The sequence below is a fragment of the Triticum urartu genome, chromosome 1 (assembly GCF_003073215.2).
Source record: "Triticum urartu cultivar G1812 chromosome 1, Tu2.1, whole genome shotgun sequence".
NCBI lineage: Eukaryota > Viridiplantae > Streptophyta > Magnoliopsida > Poales > Poaceae > Triticum > Triticum urartu.
The window spans coordinates 575,989,123-576,004,716 of record NC_053022.1 but is presented as its reverse complement, the minus strand read 5'-3'; the positions used below and the strand labels follow the sequence as shown (position 1 = coordinate 576,004,716).

Genomic DNA, 15,594 nt, shown 5'->3' with positions numbered 1-15,594 from the left:
AAACCACCAAATAAAGCAAGAGAGAAAAGCAACACTCTCTCTCTCGAAGCCTATGATCTATACATCTTCTCCCCCTTTGGCAACAAGTTACCAAAAAGTTCCTAGAAAATGCATAGCACTAGATCGACGCTCAGGCTTGATCTGCAGGTGGTGGTGGAGTCCGAATCACTCCAAGGACGAAGGCTTCGGTAGATGCTGAAGTAGTCGCTGGAGTTGGAGCTGAAGTAGATGCTGGAGCTGGTGGAACTGAGGCTGTAGCTGGTGCTGAAGTGGTGGCTCTGGTGTCAGCAACTGGCATGGCAGATGACCTCGGGCCTCATGGCACTCTGGCAAAGGTATGAGTGGTAGTCCTGCCTCTCCTCTCCTGCATGTCCTCCTGAAGCTGCTCCACTGCAGACTGAACTTCCGTTACCTTAACATCCAGGTCATAGAACTTCTGTTCCATGATTCTCTCTAGGCTCTGCTGATTCTGAGTGAGGGTGGCCAGACTTTGCTCAATCCTCAGCGTGGATGCAATCAAGTAACCAAGCTGCTCTTGTTTGGTCTTCAAGAAGTATTCAGATGCCTCCTCTTGGGTAGGCATCTTGGCAGCTTTCTCCTTCCTCGCCTTCTCCTTCTTTGCAAATGCTTGGGCAGATGATGGCTCGTTCTCAGTCATGACAACTTCATTGTCCTCGAAATCTGGACGGATGGGCAGGTGTTCCTTGTCTAATAGATATATGCCCGTGCCCATCTTGGAGTTGATGAGCTCCTGAATTTGAGGGGCATATCCGCAACTCCTCTTCTGATCTGCTGTAGTCCTCTTGATTGTTTCCACTATGAGGCTCATCACCTTGAACTTCTGAGGCACATCAAACACATGTAGCAAGTTGATAGCATGGCCTCTGATCATCTTGTGATCTCCAGACTTAGGCAATAAGATGTGCCTTAGTATCCAATTGATCGTCGGGAGCCCTGACAGAAGGTAATGTACTGAGCCAAACTTGAAGGTGTCAAGAGCTTCATTGGGAATTTCCTTGTACATATTGGACATGGAGTTATGGTCCATCTTCTTCTTGGCATAGATATCCAAGTCATCATCTTGCTCCTCTGGGGCATTTATGATCTGTGCCCACTCAGCAACTGTGGATTGGTACCTTGTACCCTCAGACATCCATGTGATCCTCCCATCCGGATAAAAGTGTGCCGTGGAGTAGAATTGCATGATCAGTTCCTCGTTCCACTTTGTGAGCTTCTGCCCAACAAAGTCAGCTACTCCACAAGCATTAAAGCTGTCAAATACTCCTGGGTAGTGCTCCTCCTTCTCCCTCATGTAGGTCCAGTCAACCCATCTCATGTCACAGACAATTGGCTTCTTATCTAGCAAAACAGTCTCATAAAAATCCTGCTGCTCCTTGGTGTGAAACCTGTAGTCCACGGCAGTTCTTCTTCTTGAAGCATATGGGTCTGCTTCTCTCCATTTCCTTAGCCCTGAATCTCTCCTGAGCTTCATGTCCTCAGCCATAGGATGAGCATCATTGTGGTCTGGGATCTTGGGCTTTAGCTTTCTCAGGACATTCTCTTCCTCGTCCTCAGCAACAGTCTCAGGCACTGGGGCCTTGTTCTTCTCAGCTGCAGGAATGCTCCTTGTATTTCTCTTAGGCTTTGGCTTTGGAGCTGACTTGGCCTTGGAAGCAGCTCCCCCTGATTTTATGGCATCTCCCATTAGCTTGGGTGCCTTGGGTGCTGGTGCAGCTACCTCTTCTTCCTCTTCTTCTTCCATGATGGAAGCCTTACCAAGTACTATAGCCACAGTCTTCTTCACCCTCTCCTTCCTTTTCTTGCCCTCAGCTACAACTGGCTCTTGGGGAGTGGGCTTCTCAGTTAAGGCTCTTGCCTTTGACATGGGCTGCCTGCCTGCTGGCCTTTTGATTTTCAGACCTGGCTTAGTGCCTTGAGCTGGCTCAATTCTCTTGGAAGTGGCCTCTTCCTCTGCCACATAGTCCTCATCTTCGGAATCTGAAGTCCTCTTCTTCCTTTGTCTCGTGGCAGCCTTTGGCAAATTGCTAGGAGTGCTCCTGCTGCCTTCATCAGAAGAACTTGAGGGACTAGTGCCCTCACTCATCACTACTTGCTGCTCTGACATGTTTTGGCTATCACTTTGATCAGACATGCTGCAAACTGACTGCTGACCCTGTGAATAGATTATAGAAGAGATAGAGTGGATGGGCATCACAAAATGCAGAGATTTTTGCAAAAGAATGATCCAAAAACTTAGTTTTAGTTTCCCACTGAAATCATCTCGGATCTACCGATTTTCAAACTCGGTGATACCGAAGCAGTTTTGGAACCTAAACTAGTGAACTCGGTAGGACCGAGTCACAGTTTGGTGGCACCGAGACTGCTAGGGTTTCACTGAGTTCAAAAATCGGTCACACCGATAAGTAATTCTCGGTCAGACCGAGTCTCACTTGTGCAATGGCAAGAGCCAAATCGGTGGGACCGAGTTTTTCAACTCGGTGGGTCCGAGATGGTTTCGGCGGAAACCTAAACCTAGAATTTTCGAATCAAACCTAATCTACGGGCGTTTTGACTGGATAGAAGTTTATCAAACGTGGCAAGAATCAATATGATCACAATGTGCTAGGAATCAGATTGAGGAATAGCACAAAGATCAAGTCCATACCCTAGTTCGGCGGGGACTTGCTACGGCGGCAACGGCGGGGCAGAATTCCCGTTGACGGCGACGGAGACCAGCGACAGGAGGCTGCTGGCGGCGAGAAGACGATCCGGAGACCTCGAGGGCAGAGCAGGCTATCGTGCGGGCGAAGGGGTTCGGAAATATCAACACCTTTTTGATTGTTGGAAATATCATAAGGTTTTTGAATTGTTGGAAATATCAACACCTTTTCGATTAGACTAATCCACAAGTATAAGTAAGCATGGCAATGACAGTATACCGCTCATACCGATACCTAAGCATATGAGCACGTAGAGTACATATAATTATAACATCTATGAACACACTATATACGGCTAGCACAAGAACGAGTAAATGAGGGATGAACAAATCATACCTCCAGTTCGCCAGGACAACACGGTGGCGGCAGCAGCAGCCTCGACGTCATTTGTGGCCTTCTTCTTGACGACGGTATCTTCAATGACAGGAATGGACTGGGAGCAGTTGCGTTCAGGCACTGCCCAAAAACCTTATCATCGTTCTTCCCGCCAGGATCTCGACAGGTTTCTGGAGGCACCTTCTCTCCCGGCCAACCGTGCACGTGCTCGTCGTGATGGGATCGCCGGAAGCAGCACAGAGTGAGGAACAATAGATGGCGGCTAGGGTTGTACAGGAGGGAGGGAGTGGGCTAGAGGTCACTCCACTGGCCAGCGCCTCCTTATATAGGTCGTCAGGTAGAAGGGCCTGCGCCGAGGCCCACGGCCGAGCCTGCGAACAACCCACGATCGACTGGCGCTACTGTAGCATCTCGTCAATTAATCCAAGATTAATTAACCATTCTTGACCGACAAAAATAAGGCTCGGCTCATTCCCGCGCCGGTGCGAGGCGTGGTGGGCGGCGGCGGAGGAGGAGCATGCGTGTACAACCCCTTTTCCCAAGCTCCCAATAACATGTGGTAGAGCAGGTCTTATAAATGAGTCTCACTCTCACTCCAGTAGAAGTATGATACTAAACTTTCCACCACTTGCCATGCACCTAAATGGATCTTAGGAATTAACTAGTAGTAATTATTGTCTTATATGACCCAAAGCTCATATATAATCCGAGACGTACTTGCATTTTTCTCATCACAAAGGTTCTTAGTTAATGAGGCAATTGGTGCAACATAAGAAAGTGCACTATGGGCATTGAGTTTGCAACTGTGTTTTTAGGATTTTCGAGCGAGTGGCGAAGGAGAAGCCTGGAGTTTGGACTCTAAAGGGGCCCAGAAGCATCTTGTGTGATGTGATGTGATTCGATTGGATTAGATTTTGTTGTACTTGAAAGGGATTAAAAATTGAAAGCTTTGTTTTGTTTTGAATAATAAATATTATCACAGAAGCAGATTGGATTTGGATCCGCATGCATGTGAGTTGGTACCCGAGAGAGGGAGAGACTGCTGCGCATGCACGGCACTGCTACCAGAGAGAGGGAGACACTCCGGCAATGGCGGAAGGAGGCATGATCCAAAGACCCTATAAATGCAGAGCAGCATCTGGATTCATCCATCCACATCATATCTCACTAGTGGTTGGGGCGCGCCTCTGCGCGCCTCTTGAGACGTTTATGTTCTCAGCATATTGGTCTGCCTTGTTAGGTCCGTAGTCTCGCTCCTGAGCAATTTGAGTTAAATATGTTAGTTGCCACTTCTGACTTGGATTGATGAAATGAGAGGATTATTCGATTGGATTGTTGGAGATATATAACATTATAGCTTAGATGGATCAACCCAGAAACAAAGATAAGGTCATGTGCGTATGTTATAAGAGTTCATACCATGACTGATCAATCATATGTACAAACTGAATTTTGCTTACATCGTAGCTTAAAATCTTACAAAGATTCATTTGGCCTCTTCTCACTTCTAGCAACAAGTCACAAATGTACCACATAATATGATTCACAAACAAAGTTTCTGACCTCTTACAACACCCTTCCATTGAAGCCTGCAAATATCCCTTTATTTTAATACAAACAGTTAGTGTAATTATTTACACGGAAATAGAACAAAAAGTATGAAGCAGACGTAAACCAGCAAAGGCGAGCATTTGTAGTAATTGAAAGTAACATCGCACAAACTCGTATATGTGGAATAATATGGAAACATATTAATCTTCTTGAGATCTTCCTCCTCTCCTTCGTCTGATTATGTGTCCCTACAGCAGCAACTTAGTGGCTTCCACAAATCAAAGTGATAGAATAAAGAGCTAGATGTACATGCCCCATTTTACAGTCAGGTGTTTGGTCACTTCAACATTGGCATACTGAGTCTCACAGCTTCATTCGCTTGATCAAATGCTAGGTGGATGACCGCGGACATGTTCCTGTAATTGTCGACGGACCAATTAATACGTATATCTAGATGTTACTCGTTTTCTTTTAATTTACAAAATACAATGCTTAGAAAAAAGAGTAGCTTTGTCAATGTATTTAGTCAGTAAAGCAAATGCATTAGTCGTACCACTAACTCTTGTAGAATTTGGCATACGAACACTCTACGGCCTGGTATTATATAATAGCCATCATTTATGAGAAATAAACATGGAACTACTGGGAGGGGGAGACAAGAAAGTTCCACGTTCCACCTCCACCTTACCTACACGTAGCTTTTGCTACTACATAAAGTTTAATGATGACGGAATACATAGAACTAAAGAAAACAAAATGAACTTACAGGTTCAGAAACACCCGCTACCTTTAGCGAAACCTTCATTGTGACACTGTAAAAATCATTAGTTCAGCTCCCACAGTCCTTGAGCTTACTAAGACATCCAAGGATATGTTAGTTAATCACATATGAGGTTATGACACAGGTCTGTTCAGCACCAGTTTGAAGCCAAATATAAGGAAGAAAAGATGACATATTTCATTGGGAAAAAATAGTACATAACATGCAAACAGAATGAAAGAAAAAATGTCTCCCATTCAGCATCACTGTACTTAAATATGCTCACTCATGTGTATTGGAAAAAGAAAGAATATACATCACAGCCCTGAACATGGAGATACAAATAGTAAAGCTAGCAAAGTAAGAAAAGTATCAGCTGCATAGCCTAAAAAATAGAGATCTAGAATTGATAGCTTAAATGTGTCTTCTTCTCAACAATGATGTTCACCACGTTCATATAGGTGAATCCTAAAGAAGAACCAAGACATACCAAGGTTCAGTACCATAACAAAGCAATGGAAGATTTTCTGCCAAACACTCCTGGACAATTCGAAATTATGATCTCCTTCTACACCTTAGAAGGGTGAACAGATATATACCTTCGCTTACCGAATAAACATCAAACTGAAACGGTATGATTATCTCCGAGGAGATACAAATAATATAAGATCTATTTTTAATATTACTGAATACTGAACAATGCCTTAGGAACTTGATGGCATGATGAATGGGTGTTAATCTAGTATGCTATAACTCAAATTGTTGCATTGAACGAGAGGGACAGTCGAAATTTTAGTTCTGTTGGCACGATTTATCAATGTGGAAGTAAGAAAGAGACACATGTCGACATGTCAATTTGCTAGTACCTTTTATATATCTACATCTGCATCATTTAATTTGTTGACATACGACAAAGATAAGAAATCCAGTTGAGGGTTGTCACTTTGACAACAATTGATGAGCATGCGACCAAGCAATAGATATCCCAAAAAGCCATCGGCCAATGAAACCTGTAGAAATCCATATACTGAAGATAAGGCAGCAGCAGTGATTTTTTTTAGGAAACACTCATGCCAAGATGAGATGTGCAGATATAAAACAAAACTGCATATCTGAAGAATGCAAAGTAGCCGGAAAACTGATGGATGTAGTCATGGAGAAGTTGAACTTGCTCATGTGATTCATCGTGGCCACACTCATGACCCATGGCGGTCAGCAAACTCAACCTGGTAGAGGAGCTTGTAATTGGATAAGGACGATAGAGATGACGCTACGCACTATTCGACCTCCTCGTTCGTCTCTCTGGCGCAAGGGGCGGGGATGACAGGAACAAACGAAAGAAAAACAAACGAGCGCAGCCTCATGCGATGGGATTCCCGAACTGCTCCTATCGCTCCGGCCGGCCATCCTCCCTCAACTGCCGCCCGTCCGCATCCGCCCCTCCACCAACCCTGCTGCTTCCGCCTACAGGTGCCCAACTCGCCACGGGCTTCTGCCCCCACCCTGACCCAGCCGTCGCTGAGGGGAGGGTCAGACCTCCTGGCTTGCTGCTCCTCAAATTCCACCACCTTCACCCCCTGAAGAGGAGAAACACAGAAAGAGACTCAGAACAAGCAGAGCCAAATTGGAAGAAAAACAGAGAAAACCAAAGGGGCGGGATTTGTGTGACTGCAGCAAACTGCCACTGACCTCGGCCGCTGCCATCTCGTACGACGCCGGCTCCAATGGGAAGAAGGCCAGCGCCGCCTTTATCAACGACATCTTGTTCCCCATGCGACCTCGCCTCCACGGCTCCGCCACCTCGGCGCCTCATCAGCCGATCCGCTTGAAGGAGAGGAGAGAAAAGAAGCACGGGGGCAGCGGCGGGCGCATCGCCAGATGGAGCGAAATTTTTGGGAAGGGGATGAGACGTTGCGTGCATCAGGAAGGAGCGGGGGTCTCGAGGCCCTCTTTCTTCTGGACGAAGCAAGTGGTGCGTGATAGTACGTGGGCGTGGGGCTGGATGCGCTTTTCCGCTCCCAATCGTCTCGTTTGTTTTTTATCTCAACGACGGACAAGTTCACGCCTTTTTTTTCATGTTACTATGCAAATCCAACGTGGACATGGCTAGAGATCGCCCTTACCGCGACTGTTATTGGGTTTCATACTACGTACTACTATCTTTTTTTTGAGAGAATACTACGTACTACTATCTTACTAAACGCAGGGTAGAAGTAGCCACCACACCGCCATGGCGAAGCTCGCCATTCTCCTTCTCGTCGCCGCCTTCTTCCTCGCTGGCGCTGGCGCTGGTACCAACAGCGGGGATCCTGCGTACTACTACGGTCTCGAGATTGCGACGGCCGACGGGGGCACAGATGCGCTTGTCGCCTTCCAGTTCCGTGATTCCACCCGCACTCTCGGTGTGACGCGTTTGGTGGATGGCTATGGTCCCGTGTTGGACAAGGGCAGCGTCGACGCTTTCAACTTCGCTGACTCGGAACACATCCAACCGTGCCGCCTCGTTGACAGCTCGCCTGACAGCAAATGGGAGTGTAAGTCGGTCAAAGTCGTCAACTTCCATCTCAGGAAGGATGTGGAGAAAGAATTCCCAGTGAATCAGTGGGTTGTCCCTGGGAAGGGCGTCCACATCGACTTGTGCGACTATAGTATAGCGAAGTAGTACTATCCATATTACCGGGTCATAAAATAATATGATGCCAGGTCATAATTGTTGTTGACACCGGGTCATATAATTGATCTTATATACATATTACCGATAATATGGATATAAGATCAATTACATGACCCGGTGTCAACAACAATTATGACCCGACATCGTCTGTTTTATAACCCGGCAATTTTGATAATAATAAACCGGCAAGTTTTGCATCTTCAAGCCGGCTGAAAGTCACATGAGTATTTCAAGACCAATATTTTTTAATCCGGCGCTTTGGAAGCCGGTTCAAGTGGATTATTTCTTACAATATTTCTCTACAAGAGACCAATGTCAGCAAATTGACTCTGAAGCTGGCTTATTGACCCAGATTTCTCAAGAAAAGTATCTGGATTTTTTGCATTCACAAAGTTTGAACGTATCTACTAAAGGAGATTTGCTATGAGTTCATGGGCATGTATCAAGAAGGAAATGACAAGGACTTAAAGATGATCAGATGCCGGTTTACAAGAATTTTTAACCCGGAGTATGACTTGTCAAGGTTGTTCTTGTGTTTGTTTTACAAGATAAGTTTAACATGAATAAATCAAAATTAAACTGGGGGCTAATGTCGGGGATATACCCCGCGGTATGACCGGGCCAGAAATATGACCCGGCCGGACTTGGCGATTTACTTGAGACCCGGTTGACACTTGACGATTCACTGGTGATCCGCCCTGACCAGACGGTTTACAAGCAACCTGCCTGAATATTATGACTCACTGGTAACCCGGCGGGCGGGACAGACGGATGACCAGGCCCAAGCCCAGAAGACCGGTTTATGTTAATGATGGGCCGGTTTAAGAGGAAAGGCGCGAGGAGTTAAGACCCAAACTTGTATCCAGTTTGTATTAGAAGGTAGACTAGTCCTAATCCTAATAGGACTCCACATGTAACCCACCCCTTCAACATATATAAGGAGGGACAGGGCTCCCCAAAGAGGGACAAGTAAGAAGCAATAATCTTTAGGGATAGACGTAACTAGAGGAGAGCCGGCTTACCGGCGACTCCCTCATGAGCATAATGAGACCTAGCCACAAACAGCATGTAGGGCTATTACCGGATGATGTTTTCCGGGGCCCGAAGCTGTCTAAACCCTCGTCTTGTGTGTTGTGTCTCTCGATTCTGATCAACCCCTCTCAAGCTACCACATATATAGATGCGCTGGCCTTATGACTAAGTCCTCACACTAGGACATTTGCCATGACAATTCCACAACAGAAACCCTACATCATGAATAGCTCTTCTTCTAGCTCGTCAACTAGTTGACTGAAAATATGCGCTGAAGCGGGCAATGTTTAGTTGGGTTTGGACCAGACATGAAGATTCGGCCTGCTTGTGCGCGTAGATCCAACCGGGCCGGATATGAGACGAGGCTTCTTTTTTGGGCGGCACAGTCTAACCTTAATTTAGAGCCTTTTATTGCGATGGACCTGAATTTAATTTAGAATACAAATAATCTTCGTTTTTCTCAGGGATCTAAAATAATCTTTTTGTACTACTGAGTTTGTTTTCCTACTCATGTAGAGTACGTATTTTAATTGATCATTGTAACATTTTATTTCTAATAACAAAAGAGTGGGGAGAGAACCTATTGATGCGAAAGATTTGCAACATGAGTGTGAGCATTTAGATAATATAGATGGGGTTTTTAATGATGAGCATGACGTTAAGATAAATATTAGAGCAATTTTCTTGAACTTCAAAATACTGCCAATGCAGATTATAGATGATCCCCAATAACAAGCATTTTTTTAATATCAACATTAAAATAAATATTAGAGAAGTTTTAAAAAAATATTATATAGAATTATAGAGCATGACGGTTGTAGACTTACTGATAATATCGAACTTCAAAAGATTTTCCCAAATTCGGGGTTCACTATCACATCTGCCACAGCCAAAGTTGACAAAAATTCAGGGTTTCCACTAGTGAAATATGCCAGACAATACAAGATGGTGGCAAAATATGGGTGCTGTATAGTGCGAGTGCAACGTTTTCATCAGCTTCAATCTATCCCAGACAACAGGCGGATATCTTCTAAGTCTACAACCTGTGGCAGCACAGTCGCCTGAGCGTATCTTTGCCTTCTAGTCTACCTGGGAGCGGTCGGAGTCGACCATCGCCCAGCTCCAGCTGGTGCGCGCTTCCCAGACTGCCGCATCTCCTGCGCCTTGGCTAGCTGCGCCGTCAGGTCCTGATGTACGACGAACAGTTCATCAGCGCAAAGCCCCCGTGGTATGTTATAAATCACACATGGATGAACAAGACAAGGGGCTAAAAGGTGGTACCTTCGGCTTGAAAGAGCCGTCCAGCGAGTGCAGGATCGTGTCCGCGAGCCCGTAGTCAATGGCCTCCTGCGCGCGGAAGTACCTCGGGCCTCTCAGGAACTCCGCGAGCTCTTCCTTCGGTTTACCGACTCCCTTGGACACGAGCTCCAGGTAGTAGTCCGTGTTGGTTTCCAGCTCTTTTGCCTGAGGACAAAACAAAATATTCAGTGCATAGTGCAACACGGCAGTATCATGTCGCGGCTCAGATGTACTCATATCGGAAAGGAGAGTTGAGTTTCACCTTAATCCACATATCAATGGCAGCTCCACCGGATTTGTGGACCTTGGGCAGGTGCAGTTTAGCTGCAGTTCAGCAATGTGCATCAAGAGATACTTCAGACTACCGTGTCAGAATTATATATCCGTGTGGCCCAGGAATCCAAGAAAAGAGACATACTTATCGAATTTGGTAACACTCCTCTTTTACCCTTCATCCCCAGGGAAAGAAGCATTGCAGCCTGACCATATGCCATGCTAAGATTGATGGTGTAAACCTTAGCTTTGCTTCGCTGTAGAACCAAGAAAAATATGATAGGAGTCAGGCAGAACTCTTTTGTGTATGTAAGAAAATCAACGTGGATAGTCCTAACGCTTTAAAGGGAATGGAATGCTTCGTTCCATTTGATTTATCAATGGAGTATGTTAAGATGTAACTGCACAGACTGAGGGATACAAGCATCCATCTTCTGCAGATCCATGGTTTGCTAAACACTAATCAAGTGAATTGAAGAGCCCTTACAACCAAAGGTGGAGGCAAGAAAAGGGCGTTCCCAGTGCTGAAACTCTTTTTGTGCATAAATAAATATCAATGCCGATAGTCATATTGCTTCAATGGAAATGGAATCCTTCATCCCGTGTTATCAATGGAGTGTGATAAGGTGTTACTGCAGTCTGAGAGGTAAAAGCAACCAACTACTATAGATCCAGTTTCATGGTTCACTAAACACAAGTGAATTCAAGAGTCCTTACAATGAAAGGTGCAAGCAAAAGCTAGAAGAAACAAAGTAAGAGCCAGCATCTCTGATAGCAGAAACAACTCCAGCCAATTGATCTTTGCTTCAATTTTGGGGAAATATGAAGGAACACAATCAAATATGCAGAATATTCAAACCGCTATAAACTAAAAAACCCAAGGGCTGAATAGATTGGCATGCTGCAACGACATGCACATTTGTGCAGAAACTTCTGGAAAATCATGATATAGAAAATTTGCAACATAAGGACAATAATTACTTGCCTGGTCCCAAAATGTAAATATGCCCTGGGGCTATAATAAAAACAGAGGATCATTAATGCAAACATAGTTCATGGATCCAACCCCATATGCAAATATCAACACGAGATATGACGAATTATGTGTAATATTATGGGCATGATAGAAAGGTATGTCGAGTTTCCAGTTAATCTGAGTGACAATAGATAAGGGCTTACATTAATGAAATCAGCAATTGCATAGGCATCAGTTTCAGATGCGACCAGCTCGTTATTTTCATCCTATTGCAGCACAGAGAATAGGAGTATCAATACTCGAATAATGTCAAAGAGAATGGAAAATTGCATGTTAACAATTTAGAAAAAAAATGTTGTTTCCAATATCAACATCTAAGTACTTACGTACCATGGTTCCTGTTGAGTTTATATACAAGTAAATTGGCTTTGTGCGGTCATCATAGTCTAGCCACAGAAACTGAGCAGCAATAAGCTCAGTTACAGCTGGAACAATCTAGCAATAGACAAGGAAAACACAAGGTTAGCATTTTGCTAGTTGAAACCTTATAAATTCAGTGTTGCACATAAGAAATAAGACAGAAGGTTGATCTCTTACTGGCATTCCAAGAAATATAATTCGGGAGTCCAACAGCAATGATGGCAGATCTGGGGCTGAGCTTCTCATTCTTCTATATCCTTTCCCTGCTCTTCCCATGCTCATGCTGGGCATGCCCATACCCATGCTGTAACTCGCAGGGCCCTCATGTGTGCCTGATAAGGAGTACATACCGAATTCATCATAACTCCTCAAAGCAGAAACGCTTTCCTGCATTTAGGGGGGGGGGGGGGGGGGGGGGATACCATGTCATGTTCAATGTATCAGTGCCATAGAACAAACTTCAATAATAACAAAATGAGCAGAGTTATATAATCTCACCAACCTCTGTAACTTTCTTTGACTGCCGATTATAAGGGTTGTCGTCAGTTGTAAACATTTCCATCTGAGATGGGCTTAAGCCATAAAGGAACTGAGGAACATTCTTGTAATTATCCATCACTGCAAGAAGGTTAAAAAAAGCCTTAAAGCCGCACACAAAATAACTGGTACAGTAAGCGTTAGGGATAAGGTACAATTGCTTATCGCCTCAACAGAAAAAGCTACAGCTACGGTTTGTAAGCATGCATAGATGTGTCATATGGGGACAGTTTATATCAACCGTTTGATGAGACAAGACCACCTAGGAATATAAAGCATGGACATAATAGTATGTCTGGCACTTATGCATAGTCAACTTGCAAACGTCTACCATTTCTCCCCTGTGATTTTCTTTAGAAAAAACCATCTACTGCTTCTTAACAACCACCAGGCAGTAAAATTGCCCTATGGATATATATTTTCCTACCAGTTGGTAAGACAAAGTGAAGATAACATATTGCACGGTAGTAAACTTCTGAACTTCCACAAACATTTGGATGTACAGACCATCCATAACGCATTGCCCCTGATCAATAGCCTCAACTCCTAGTCATAGTTAAGTCAGTTGCATCCAACAAGCTAACACTTTGCAAGGGGCGTGTGGGCAATTGCATTATCAACATTCTGTTACCGCCAATTGGTCTACAAAAGACCTACGGTAGTTCATATCAGCTAGGAGAAGTATCTCATTCTCGGCGCCCTTGTACAGAAAGGTTTATTTGAACCCACTTCTTATTTACATACATGGTTTTGTGCAGTTGAACCGACCGGTTCATGTCCATGTGTGGCCGTTGAAATTGGGCAGTGAAATGCAGCAGTGAATTGACTGAATCTACGAACCAGTAACTTAACCTGAAGCAATCATAATCTGTACAGATATTTTTTTTTCTGTTTCATGGTTGCATACCATTGGAGCTCTGAATCTGATTATTATGAGTTCCAGCATAACTTAAGACGGACAGCACATAGTTTATTCACAAAACTAAATACTACTCCTAAAGTATATTTCAGCAGCTGACAAGAATGAGCTGCTGCTTGAAGGTTGAAGCCATGGCAGGATAAATCCACTGCATAGTTAAATGCAGTACTATATAAATCTATGACCCAGTAACTTAACTTCAAACAATCAAAATCTGTGGCGATAATATTTTGTTCTGTTTCATGGCTGCATACCAGTGAAGGTCTGATTAGGATTGTTCTATCACAAATGCAACAAAGGAACGATTCTTAAGACAAAACGCGTGCAGTTTATCCACACAATTACATGCTACTCCTAGAGCAAATTACAGCAGCTGACAGGAATGGCTGATGCTGCTTGGTGACGGATAGGAAGTCTAGTAAACTACCTGAATCTACAACCCAGCAACTTAACTTCAAACAATCATAGTTTGTACAGATATATTTTTGTTCTATTCTCATGGTTGCATACCAGTGGGCAGTGGAGGTCCGATTTTAGAAAAATACCAGAGGAGATCTGATTATGATGAGTTCTAGCAGAAATGCAACCGAGGAACACTTTTAAGACGAAAACACATCACTCAACTTAGTATTGTACTTTGACAGACAGGAATGCTGCTGCTGCTTGAAGCCATGGATAGAAAGGCTAGTTACATGATAAGCTAGCTAGCAAAGCAAGATGTTGTAACATGGATATAGCATGTCTGGCACTTATGCATAGTCAACTTGCAAACGTCTACCATTTCTCCCCTACGGAAAAAAGCGTCTACTGCTTAATAACCACCAGGCAGTAAAATTGCGATATGCATATATATTTCCCTACCATTTGGTAAGACAAAGTGAAGATAATGTATTGTGTAGTACTAAACTTCTGAACTTTCACAAAGATTTGGACCATCCATAGCTCGTTGGCGTCAATAGCCTCGGCTCCTACTCAAAGTTAAATCAGCTATATTCAAAATGATTTACCAACGACCTATGTACTAGTTCATATCAGATAGGAGAAGAATCTCCTTTTCGATGCCGGAAAAGTTTTTTTGAACCCATTGCTTATTTACATACATGGTTTTCTGCAGTTGTACCGACCGGTTCGTGCCCAAGTGCGAGCATTGAAATTGGGCAGTGAAATGCAGCAGTGAACTGTCTGAATCTACGAACCAGTAACTTATCTTCACAATCATAACCTGTACAAATGATATTTTTGTTCTGTTTTATGGTTGCATACCATTGGAGGTCTGAATCTGATTATGATGAGTTCCAATAGAATTAAGACGGACATCACATAACTAAATACTACTCCTAGAGTATATTTCAGCAGCTGACAGGAGTGAGCTGCTGCTCGGAGGTTGAAGCCATGGCAGGCAGGATAAGTCCACTAAGTACATGATAAGTCAGCTAGCAAGATGCTCTAATGAATCTTTGAGGGGGAAGAAGGGGGAGGGAGCTCACGGCCATCCTTTAGGTTCTCCTCGCGGAACTGCTTGGGGATGTGGTCGTAGCTCCTTGGGGGGCCGTCGCCGTGGTAGTAGTGGCACCTGCAGCCCCCCGCCGGCCTCCTCGCGGGCCTCGCAGCCGACTGGGAGTGGGAGGAGGCGTTGGGGAAGGGGCCCCTGGCCGGCGACGGCGAGGCGGCGGCGGGGCAGCGCAGCGCAAGCGCCATGGGACGACGGCGTGGCTCACTCGCTGCTGGTGCCGGGGATTCGGATAACTGGAGTGGGTGTGCCGTCTGATGCGGTAATTTGGGGGATCGTTTTGTTGTGGATGCCGGATGATCCCTCGGGCCGAGCCCATGGTAAGGCCCGGCCCAAAACCAGGCCCAGTGTGCGACTCGTTGTTTGCTTCTTTTTCTTTCTTTCAATTTTTGGAGTTTATCTCTTCTTTGCTTGGTCAGGGTCGCCATTTGTGGCTAATTTCTCCGCATGACCCCTCTTGCATTCCCATGAACGTCCACATTGATCAATAAAGGGTTGGCAATTCTGAAGAAAAAAAATCAGTCTTTTCCCCTATAAAAAGACCATCATTATTTTTCGATAAGAAGTACTACAAGTTTTTTTGAGAA

The 15,594-nt window shown here is 44.6% G+C and overlaps 2 protein-coding genes across 2 annotated transcripts; both read right to left on the bottom strand.

Annotated features, from left to right (window-relative positions):
• Positions 1-6,456: 6,456 nt before the first annotated feature.
• On the bottom strand, positions 6,457-7,363 carry LOC125540449. The gene is made up of 2 exons (XM_048704070.1): positions 7,057-7,363; positions 6,457-6,944 (listed from the first exon to the last, which is right to left on the bottom strand). Exons 1-2 carry the CDS (start codon positions 7,138-7,140, stop codon positions 6,645-6,647), a joined length of 384 nt encoding a protein of 127 aa, XP_048560027.1. The 5' UTR covers positions 7,141-7,363; the 3' UTR covers positions 6,457-6,644.
• A 2,533-nt stretch (positions 7,364-9,896) lies between these two features.
• On the bottom strand, positions 9,897-15,273 carry LOC125532152 (ATP-dependent Clp protease proteolytic subunit-related protein 1, chloroplastic). The gene is made up of 9 exons (XM_048696306.1): positions 14,985-15,273; positions 12,544-12,659; positions 12,219-12,428; positions 12,012-12,116; positions 11,825-11,887; positions 10,791-10,902; positions 10,635-10,696; positions 10,355-10,537; positions 9,897-10,260 (listed from the first exon to the last, which is right to left on the bottom strand). The coding sequence occupies exons 1-9, from the start codon at positions 15,193-15,195 to the stop codon at positions 10,159-10,161; spliced, it is 1,164 nt and encodes a 387-aa protein (XP_048552263.1). The 5' UTR covers positions 15,196-15,273; the 3' UTR covers positions 9,897-10,158.
• Between the last annotated feature and the right edge of the window lie 321 nt (positions 15,274-15,594).